Source organism: Acyrthosiphon pisum, chromosome A3, assembly GCF_005508785.2.
Source record: "Acyrthosiphon pisum isolate AL4f chromosome A3, pea_aphid_22Mar2018_4r6ur, whole genome shotgun sequence".
NCBI classification, from domain to species: domain Eukaryota; kingdom Metazoa; phylum Arthropoda; class Insecta; order Hemiptera; family Aphididae; genus Acyrthosiphon; species Acyrthosiphon pisum.
Genome location: NC_042496.1, coordinates 27,413,974 through 27,425,982, shown reverse-complemented (window position 1 = coordinate 27,425,982; position 12,009 = coordinate 27,413,974). Strand labels below are relative to the sequence as shown.

Below are 12,009 nucleotides of genomic sequence, written 5' to 3'. Positions count from 1 at the left end.
TTTACTGTCAAAATGTCAATCATTATGAAATCAAAATAAAAAACCGGGAATATATCATGTCGAGTGTAAGTTGGCTGCCGAGTGGTAAGCATTGTAATTTGGCACTAATGACTAATGGAGTCATAAGTGAACAGCCAAGCAAACCTACCAACATTTTCGTGATCTATATGTAAAGTTGTAGGTTTAACAATCATAATTCATAGAAAAATTAAAATATCGTAAAAAACCAACTAGAGAACACATATAATATTTTTATTTAAGTTTTATGATAGGTAAAACCACTAATATCAAAACTGACAGTATCCTGTTAAAGCTATATCAAACGAAAAATAATTAAACAATTAGGTATTGTTTTACGTGTGTAAGACGGAAACCACACATGTGGGTGTGACGTCCACTTTAGGTGACATTTTAATCCGTTTTTTTCGTTAGACATAATAATAAGGTATGTTTTGTAAAAATGTAATTTTCATTAGGATTTTTTTTTTTTTAAATTTTTTGCTCCGTATCATATAATGATAGGTACCCATATCGTTTATACGCTTTCCGGTACGTATTTAAGCGCTATACAATTTTAAGGTTTAATTATATTGTAGCCTGTAGGTTATAGTATTTAATGGTAAAATAAAATTTTAAACTGTAATTTTTTTGCCATTTTTCACCTGATGTAAACACTATGATATTTATAGAATGTCAGGTTTTATCAAAATTCGAACTGTAAATGCTTATGAAAATAATCTTGCCCATATGGATTTTCAATATTTTAAAATTAAATTAAATTAATAAAATAATTAAGTTACCTACTTTACTCGTCACTCAAACAAAATTATAATGACATTTATTTATTCTTCAATCAAGTTAAATAAAAAATAATCGGTGTATTAAATTTGAATTTAAGGATATACATTATACAAGGCATATGAAAAAAAATTCTGAGAGATGATTGTCTATCAACCCATAATTTTAATTAGTATATTTTAGGATATTATTGTGATTAAAGTAATTTATATATTACTAGGTATTAATGCTTAAGCATTAGTAATACAGTAGGTTGATTTATGTAAAAATGTTACTACCTATTAACTATTAAGTATTAACTAAACTTTATACAGAATTAACTACTTACGTGGAATCTTGTTTTAACTTTTCAATCCTTATAGGTATAAAAGTTGAACATTTTATACATTTTTAAATTTTAACTACAAAATAATTACCTATTCAATTTTAAATTTAATAAATTTTGTTAATATTTGAACTTTAAAGGCTTATAAAAAAAAACTGTGACTAAGGATTTTTAATCTTTTTCAAACGTACTTGTAACAACATAACAGGAGCTTTGTATTAAATTTTCAAGCTTTTTATTAACAAATAAAGTTTTATTGACATTTATAGAAAAAAAACTTAAACAAGTTGGAAATTGAGTATATCGGTAAACAGGTCAAAACAAGTCAAAATATTTTGAACATTTTTTCATGTATAGAAAAGGCTAATATAAGCATTCAGTGAAAATTTCATGTATTTACGATAATTTGTTTTAGAGTTACACCAAAAGCCTAAATTGACTTTGTCAAAAACCGATTTTGCGTAAAAATTCCCGTTCTTCCTTAATTTTAATTTTGTTTTTCCGGGCGCTTTTGAAAACTATTGGGAATTTTAAATTTTGACCTCCCAAAAGTACCAACTAGATTCACTTTCCCATCGAACAAGATACTGAAGTCAGTTTACGTTCATCGTCCAACATGAACAGACGTCGTTTCGTTTGTCCGTTATCTTTTGCACACTACACTAATGAGTCTAATCTAATATTATTAATCAAAACATGTCTCGGAATACCTCAAAACGCAATTTATCTTCTTCGTCATCATTTTCACCCACAAAATCTAGCTGCAAATAAAGTATTATTCAATATTCATCAGTCATCACACCAAATCGCTATGCTTCACTCTCCGAGGATAATACTTTCGATCAGGAGGTATTTAGCACTCCCTCTATCGAAACACCTTCCAAAGTCCAGTGCCCTTTGCCCGGTCACGTGGAAATCACTCCAAGTAATTCAATTTTTTTTTGCACCTCCCTTCTATTTAAGCATAGTGGCTACGAATTCAACACACTTAAGAAATCCCTACTCGACCTTGTCATTCCTTCGGGTATTAATTGTATAAATACCCCAAAGCATCTGATTATCCATGCACACCGACGGCGTCATCAATTATAATTATTTAGTTTATAAATATCTCATCGATAATGAACAGATAAAGTTCCACACATACCTGCCTAATAGCTCAAAACCATATACCGTATTTATCAGACACCTCCACCCGTCCAGTGCTGTGGAAGACATACAAGCCAGCTTATTTGATATGGGTCACGAAGTTATTCGGGTCTCTAATATTCTACATCGTGTACCACTAAAAAACCTTTACCTCTCTTTCGAGTTGATCTAAAAGTTGCTGATAATATCAGTGATATTCTCAAATTAGATTTGCTTCTTCACACCGGAATCAAAATTGAGCTGCCCAAGAAAAAACTCGCCTCCACAATACCACGATTGTCAAGCTTATTATCACACTAGCAACTTTTGCCATCAATCCCCACGTTGCGTCAAATATGAGAAAACCATTACACTTCAGAATGTACCAAATCACCATCAGAACCCCCGTGCCTCGATTTTATTTAGGGGCCTCTGCGATTTGTCCATTACTTTTTTCGTTATAGGCTATATAACACTGCACAAATCACCTAAAAAAATCAATTATTATTTAGCTAGGAAAAAAGCTTGTATATTATAATTTATAAATAAAGTGATAAATTATTCATTATTTTTTGCTATATACCTAATATCTATATATTATATATATTATAACAGGTACCTAATATTGAATAATATGCTATGTGTTCCATTGTGAAGTGACCGGCCAACGTAATATGAAAGTATACCAAAAATTATGAAGAAATAACCTTTAGAGATTGAATCTAACTTTTTTATATTTTTTTAGTTTTGGGCAACTAACTTTTTTTTTATCAAAACCATAGACGTATAATATTATACGTCTATGATCAAATAACTATGATCTTTAAAACTTTTCAACATTTTGACGTATTTTTATTTTTATTTTAAAGCTATTTATTTGTCCTAAACGAATAACCGTAGACATTTGCGATTTATTATCATATGTTTATTTTATAAATTCCAAATATTTTGACTTGTTTTGAGCTGTTTACAGGCAATTTTTTTTTCGGTGTAGTAAAATTGGGGTGTTAGTAAAATGCTGCCCCAGGGCGCCTAATATCTAAATGCACCACTATAAATTAGGTACAATTAAAAAAAGAGAAAAAAAGTATTTTTAAAAGGAAATTGTGCATTATTCCAAATAATTTATTATTAACTATGAGTTTTTGTTTTTTTTTGTATTATGACAACTAAAATTTACCGAATAGTATAAAATCAAACGATTGGCGACCAATTAATAACCGATTCAATCCTAGAAAACTAAGATTGTGACGATTAACAGGAATATATTATGAAAACCAAACTTTTAAGGTATTCTAGGTATAATTCAGTAGAATAATACAAAAAAACCCATACTAAGTAATATTATTTGGAATAATACACGATTTCCTTTAAAAAAAGCTAATTTTTGCCAACTTTTTTCTACTTTTTAAATTTAATTAAAATAATTGGAGCAAATAAAATGTCTTAATCCGGGCTTGTCGTAAACAGCTCAAAATAAGTCAAAATATTTTTGCTAATATATTAATATAAACATTCAGTGTAAAGTAAATGTCATGTATCTATGGTCGTTTGTTCACACCAAGAACCAAAATCAATTTTGTCAAAAACCATTTTGCTTAAAAATTTTCGTTTTTCCATAATTTAAAATTCTGAGTATGGAGCAATTTGATTTTACAATGTGTTTTTTTAAAATTTTTTTTTGTGTCTGTCATCACCTTTTAGGACAGTAAAAGTGCTTAGATTTTCTTCAACAGAATCTTTTCTGATAAGGAAAGTGAATCTAATCGGTACTTACTACTTTGTGGGGTAGACATTTTCTAGTAGTTTTCAAAAGTGCCATGAAAAACAAAAGAAAAATTAAGGAAAAACGAGAATTTTCACGCAAAATTGATTTTGGTTTTTGGTGTAACTCTAAAACAAATGCTCGTAGATACATGTAATATCGACTGAATGTTTATATTAGCATTTTTTATACACCATGACACTTTCAAAATATTTTGTCTTATTTTGAGCATTAGGGACATTTTCAGTTTCCAATTTTTTTAGTTTTTTAGTCCATAAATATCAATACAATTTTACTTGTTGGGTAAAAAAAGGTTGAAAATTAATAGAAGGCTTTTAATATATTGATACAATGGCCAATGGGAATTGAAAAATATTAAAAATCTTTTTATTCTTTTAAATCACATTTTTTTTTTTTTATAAGCAATTTAAGTTCAAATATTCACAAAATACGTTAAATTCACGAAAATGTGCGAATTATATTCAGTAAGAAATTCATAGAGTTGTTTTGATTTAAATCCATGATTTGAGTTTTTAATTCATGATTCCTCATAATCTATTAACATTGATATTAGATATGTATAATAATACATATTATTATAATCACAAAATATAAATAATATCACTAATATCTCAAAAAATCATAGACATATAAAGCCTGTTACTATGTTACCTAGTTAGTAAGTATCTTGTCTTACAGATTTAAAGGTAAAATAACTATTGAAATTGTAACTAGCCCAAATAATTTATAAACATTATCACCAAAATTTCGTTCTACATATTCTAATCTACTTATTAGCAATGTTTCTTTTCTCAACCATCACCTTCCTAAAAGCAAATGGGATTTCCTCATCATGTATTCATTATTCATAATGTTGTTCATGCCGTTTATTATCTATTAATTTGTCAAACTAACTTTATTTGCTACATTATTATAATATTATAATAGGAAACAAAGAACTATTTGTGAACCTAATTAATATAAATTCACGGAAAACCAGAATAATCACTGTAAAATAAATGCCAATGGAATAAATTATTATAAAATGATGCATATTTAGTAAATTATTATTTATTATTACATAATATAGTATACATGATATTTATTAATGGATTATAGATAGTACTATCTATAATCAATAGTATAAGCACAGAATAACTATTATTCCGAGGTATAAGTAACCAATTACAATAATATATGTATGTTTCATTAGTAATCCATAGCATTTAATATGATAATTTTTTACAACCAAAAATGTAACCTTAAAATTATTTTTAAGTGCAATAATACAAAACAAAATTAAATATGTTCTAATTACTTTTATATGTATACTGACACATCTGTAGCATATTCATTCTATGCTACAAATAATATACCATATACCAACAAAGTATTAGACTAGTTGTACAATAACACAATATAACCTTACATAAATATTTTAACAATTAAATAGTCAACAATAACAATAATTTTGCTCCGATGCTGAATGATCATCATTACACCGAACCACATTGGCATCTTCAAGCTTTTCCCATAAGCTTGGTGTATTTATTATCTATTTTCAAAATGATTGTATTATATATTACATAAATATATATTTAGTCAAGCAATATATATAATTTTTACTTGATATCTAAAAAGCAGACCAATTATTCAATAGAAAGTGATTTTAAAGATAAAATATTAATTAATAATTTTACAAAAAAAAACAACAACAACAACAACATATTTTAGACTTTTTGCCATATAAATAAATTATGAATCATTAATATTTTGTTTTTAATTTATTCATGTTAATAAGATATCGCTGTGTATGGAGACCAATAAACCCAAGTACTTTATAAATAATTAGCTTACTTTTCTAACTAATTCTTCAAAAGCCATATAAACGCCTTCTTTGGTTTTAGCACTAGTTTCAATAAATAATGTTTGATGGCGACGAGCAAAAGCAATACCTTCTTCTCGAGTAACTTGTCTTTCCTATGATTAAAAATAAGTATTAGTATAATGAACATGGTTATAATACATATATTCATATAATATATAACATAGTAATTTAATATATCTTAAATATATCGCTGAGGAATCCGTTTCATAAAAACTTTGATGGTACAACTCATTAGTTAAATACATGGTACACACTACTCATACTATAGTATATTTTACAAAGAGTATTATAGTTATGAACAAATTGCTTAAATTTTTCTTAAACTTAATAAATAAATATTCTGTTACGATTTAATAAATATATATATTACTATTGTATTATATATATATTATAAATACTTACCATATCAATTTTGTTACCAACAACCATTTTAATAATATTAGTTTTGGTAGAGTATCTATTAAGTTCATTAATCCACGTTTCTAAACATGTAAATGAATCTCGGTTTGAAACATCATAAACAAGTACAGCACCTTGACCGTCGCGGTAATAATTTGGAGTGAGTGTACGAAACCTTTCTTGTCCAGCTGTGTCCTAAAAACATCATTCTAAATTAATCTATTGGCTCATATATTTAAATATTTAATAAATATTTAATTACTTACCCATAAAGCTAGCTTAATATTATTATTATCAACAGTTATTTTTCTCATTTTAAAATCTACACCAATAGTGACTGCATTGTCCACATTAAATGTATCATCTGTAAATCTGCATAACAAACTAAAAACAAATATACTTATATTTCAATGACATTTTGTTTAACTTAAATATTATACTGTAAGAATTAACACGTTAACCGCCATATGCCTGCCGGCGGCCGTACAGAAATGTTCAAATTCTATTCTTTTATGCCCGCCGGCGCCCATAGTTGATCATTACTACCACGCCACATGACCGCCGGCAGCCGTAAATTAATATGGTTTTATATTATTAACTTTTCCATGGCGCTATAATAATGCACCAAAAAAGCGCTGTGGCGTAGCGCGAATTATTACAAATTTTTCGATTTAAAAAATATATTTAAAAATTTTTTTTTTTATATTTTTAAACTTTTTTCAAATAAATAGTATAATATACAAATTTGGAATGACACTGAAATGTTATATACTTGGCGTACAGATAATGCATAATCGCGTGACTGCCGTCGGGCATATGGCGGTTAACGTGTCAAGCATAAAATAAATGTAGACATTTGCATATAAATACAAAAAAACAAATTATTTTATTTTTTGTAACCATTAGAAACCCGAGTTAAGTTAGGCCTGTAATAAACAAAAATATATTATTTGTCTGTATTTTATAAAAAATTCTTAAGTTTGCAATAAAAAAACTAGGGGTGACTTATTGAGATAAAATATAGCCTATAGATCTTTGGGATAGTGTAGCATTCTGATGGTAAAAAAAATTATTACATAATATCCTTAGGGCCGTTCTTACAATGTAAGATGACAATGATCAGATAAGATACAATGATATTGTAAGAACGGCCCTTAAAATGGTTTTTATATGAGATAGATAATTTATTTAGTGTGATTGTTGGACAGTACTTGCACAATTATTTACTTCAACAAATTCCAATAGGAATTTTACTGTGTAACAATATTATTTTTATTTTTTCTATTTTAATTAATTAACACTATACATAATTACTAGTTACTACTTAGGTATAAAACTTATATTTATAATATATACTTTATGTATATAATAGTACAAAGTGTCCGTGTTCTGCAAAGTACCTTTTTGCCAGACCGTACAAAGTGTCAGTGTTCTGCAATGTACCTTTTTAACAGACCGTACTAAGTGACTGCGTTTCGCACTTTTAATGCCTGGCCTTACAAAGTGACCTAGAACCAAATTATGCTACTGTGGCTACATTAGATGTACAAGTAAAAACAAACTTTTTTTGTATGTGTATTTTGTTTTTCTTATTTTAGTAAATATAATACTTTTTTAATTGAAAAACATTAATATTATATAATAATATAATATAATATAATGGCTATCTTGTCATATGCGCTCTACCGGTAACATTGCGACTGTAGTATGCGCTCTACCGTGTTTTGCCACTCTACAATTATATTTAGATTTTAACGGAAAAAAACAAAAAACGAAAATGAAAAAAAAAAAGAACTGAAAAACGATAACAAAATATCCTAAAAACCAAAAAAAATTTCACTTATTTTTACTTTTTAATCTTTAACTTTAAAAAAACTTTAACTTGAAATCAGAAATTTTGAATTTTCTAATTTTTATATCAATTATAATTTTGTTTTAAAATTTAAATATTATGAATAATTAATTTTAATTTTTAACTCCGCACACTTTTCTCCCCTTTCATCGGAAATTACCTATGCCATTATGCCACTGGACAGAAACCTATCGCCACCTGGTGTATTCTCTTTTTGAACGGAGTATATATATAAATATATAATTTGACGTGTATAAATCATAATATGCAATCTAATATCCACATAGCTTCTAAACTACAATAAGCTTACCAGCGCCTCTCTATGCTATTCCCTATCCTAAACAAAAAATCAGTTTTACAAAAAAAATGCTCAATATTAATTTACAAGCAATTACTACACTCACTAATTACCTACACCTGTCCTATCTAGGGTAACTGCTCAACGACACACTTAAGAAAAATAGAAATTTTCCAAAACAAAATACTAAGAATAATAAAAAACACTCCAAGGTTCTACGCAACGAAAATCTACATAAAGACCTCCAAATCATTAAAATTCAAGATCATATAAGAGCTCTTGCCGAAAACTTCCATAGTTCACTCCACAAATCTACTGGCTCACTATACTTCAACTTACACATACGTCCACCACCTCAAAGACGTCTAAAATGCAGTCGTCCGCATGATCTTATTCAATAAGGATTATTAAATAATCAATTGTCACTATTGTTATAATTGCTATAATTACTTATATTATCATGTTAAAATCAGTCAAAAATTAATGTTATTTATCCATAAATGTAAGCCTTATAGGCTAGGAATGTCTTATTGTAATAAAAAAAAAAAAAAAATATCCACATAAACTAATGAAAATTTGATAAAAAGCTATATTTTCATTTAAAAATTAGAAATATATCGCTATGACACATTTATTACAATAAATTATGATCGCGAAAAAATCGAAACAAGTTTACTATCTCAAATTGTATGTCTACCTAGGACCTACAAAGGAAAACACTTATAATTCTCATATATAGTAATAGAGAATAGTATCATTAAATTTATATATTTATTCTAAATATTTTATTATACTATTAAAATTATTAAATTACATAAAAAATGTGTTTTAATTTCAAAGTATGAAAATTGATTTTTAAACTGGAGATTTTGTTTCCTCAATTCAAATTAATAATAGCTTACCATGATTTTCCAACTCCACTTTGACCAATTAATAAAATTTTTAATGTTGTTAAAACTGATGGATCCATTAAAATTGTTCTATCTGATTGTACGTATACCCTGTAATTAATAAAATCATTTAAGTTTTTTATAATAATTATATTAATTCAAATCTTCTGTAATGGGTTATAATTTATAATATTTCATATAATAAAATTAATATTTAATAAAGAATCTTTAAATTAACTAACATAATATTAAACAGCTATTAATATTGTACTCGTGGGATATATCGCAGAAGCGTCCAAGTTATACTTGGAAAATATAGCACTGGAATTTTATTTATCAACAGAAAATTATGATTTTTAAATAACAAATTCTATTATCAGTATGAAGTATATAAAAATAATAAAATTAAACTTCATACTAGGTAGTGTTGGTTAATAATATAATTAAAAAATTGCATCTAATCACATCCAAATGTTTAATAGCTAGTATACTAAAATAATTAATAATTAAGCAAAATAATTACCTTGATGACTTCTAAAACAATCAATTTTTTTTGGTACCTACTCCCCAAACTTGAGATATATTTCTAATAACTGTGAACAGAACTACAACTGTAGTTGAATGTTAATACAAAATAATACTATAATGATATTGCGTAATGCGGAAATAATATACCTACTTATAAGTAATAGGTAACACAGAATTTTCTGTTTATAGCTAAAAATGTAGGTATATAATATATTAGGTGATAATTTAATAATTAATGATAGATTTACGAATTACGATTAACACAAGAAGTAGAAACACTTGAAACTATATGGTTATATTATACCTAGAAGGTAGATCACAGAATAAATTAATTTGATATTAGTGTTAGACGAGTGATCTAAAAACTACTGTGAAGTTGACGAATAAAGCAGTAAACTGTAAAGTGTAAAGCTATGACTAATGACTGTTTTTCGTAAATCGCAATTCGTACGACTAGAAGATAAGAATATATCTCTAGTGATAAGAATCCTTGTGTGCCCGTTTGCTGCATTTTAATATATTCCAGGCGCCTAACATTTATAGTACATGGTGCACCGGGCACCCCACGATACACCATGTCGAATGTCGATACACAAAACCACAGAATAGATGAAATTGCATCTATTCTGTGCATTAACTAGCACCCACAGACATAGATAATGAACTATTAATTATATATTTTAAAAATTATTTTATATATTACATAAATACGTAGAGTCAAGCATGAAGCAATATAATATATTATAATATATACCATAATAAAATTATTATTATCTATATCTGTTTCTCAGAGTCAGAGACTTTTACTATAGTATAATAATATAATATTAATATATTATACAGTGTTGTAAAGTATTTGAGTAGCAGTATTCAAATACTTATTTCCGTATTGAATAAGTAGGTACTTTTTAGGGTTCCGTACGGTAAAACGGGACCCTATTACTATAAGGCTCCGCTGTCCGTCCGTCCGTCCGTCTGTCACCAGGCTGTATATTATTATGAACCATGAAAGTTAGAAATTTTAAATTTTCACAGATTATGTATTTCTGTTGCCGCTATAACAACAAATACTAAAAATCCTAGAATATATAATATAAGCAGTGTTGCCGACATGATGGTACCCGTCGTGCGCGAGTCCGACTCGCACTTGGTTTTTTTAAATACTTTTTATTTTGAAGTATTTGAATGGTATTTTAAATACTTTATTTTACTATTGAATACTTTTTTTTATTCTTTTAATTCTTAATTTGTTTCTATTTATAAATTATAATCCTTGTTAAATAAAAAAAACCGTTCCGTCCTGATTATCCTTCAACGTATTAATAACAATATTGTACACAGATATATAAATATAGTATTTTTATATATCTGTGATATTATATTACATAATATTTATCATTTATGGACAATTCGATATCGGTTTACGTCAATTAATAGCTTAATTAAATGTTTTTTTTCTTCAGTCGTCGACGACTACGGTACGTCGGTACCAGAATATTAAAAAGTATAAAATATTATAAATATATTAATATTATAAAGTCAATAACAAAATATATAATATTATTCAATATGTCAATAAGCTTTTGGTTAACAACTAATAGCTATTATACTTTATAATTTAACAATACGAAAATATTATTAGTACTACCTATTTACCTTATTTACTACTTTACTCGTTATTAAGAGATAAATGTAATTAAGTTACTTTACTCGTTACTCAAATAAAATTGTAATGAAATTACTTTACTTTTCAAATAGAAATACAATTCATTACTTTCTCGTTACAAAAATAATTTTTTTTTTTAAATTTCTTAGCAATAATCTTCTGCAGGCAAATTGAACAAGCAAATTCTTTATAAAACCTGTATAGTTAATAGGATCATATAAAATGTAGTCTTCCACACAGCTTATATTCATAGGAAATCTATTTAAAGGAATAATAAATTTAATTAACTGTTCTCGTGATTTACGGAGCAATTAGACATTTCAAATATCAAAACCATTGAAAACTGAATTGTGACGAGTTAAAATTAAATATAAGTAGATATTGATTAGATTGGTAAACATAATATACCCGCATTATACATATATTTTTTTTCACTCGCATAGATAGGTAGGTACTTAATAATTCGAAACTG

The 12,009-nt window shown here is 26.9% G+C and overlaps 1 protein-coding gene across 4 annotated transcripts; it reads right to left on the bottom strand.

The window, feature by feature from the left end:
• Positions 1 to 5,069: 5,069 nt before the first annotated feature.
• On the bottom strand, positions 5,070 to 10,305 carry LOC100166239 (RAB18B, member RAS oncogene family-like). Of its 4 annotated transcripts, none has more exons than XM_029491032.1 (7): positions 10,019 to 10,305; positions 9,867 to 9,954; positions 9,356 to 9,454; positions 6,570 to 6,687; positions 6,307 to 6,498; positions 5,874 to 5,996; positions 5,070 to 5,571 (listed from the first exon to the last, which is right to left on the bottom strand). In XM_029491032.1, the coding sequence occupies exons 3-7, from the start codon at positions 9,421 to 9,423 to the stop codon at positions 5,470 to 5,472; spliced, it is 603 nt and encodes a 200-aa protein (XP_029346892.1). In that variant the 5' UTR covers positions 9,424 to 9,454; positions 9,867 to 9,954; positions 10,019 to 10,305; the 3' UTR covers positions 5,070 to 5,469.
• Positions 10,306 to 12,009: the final 1,704 nt, after the last annotated feature.

What these genes read in the sequence shown, in the direction of transcription:
- LOC100166239 (XM_029491032.1), bottom strand. Translation starts at nt 9,423, where the DNA reads ATGGATCCATCAGTTTTAACAACATTAAAAATTTTATTAATTGGTCAA. An exon ending in ATATTAAGCTAGCTTTATGG is followed by an intron (nt 6,499 to 6,569) that starts GTAAGTAATTAA and finishes TGATGTTTTTAG; the next exon opens with GACACAGCTGGACAAGAAAG. An exon ending in TTGGTAACAAAATTGATATG is followed by an intron (nt 5,997 to 6,306) that starts GTAAGTATTTAT and finishes TTTTAATCATAG; the next exon opens with GAAAGACAAGTTACTCGAGA.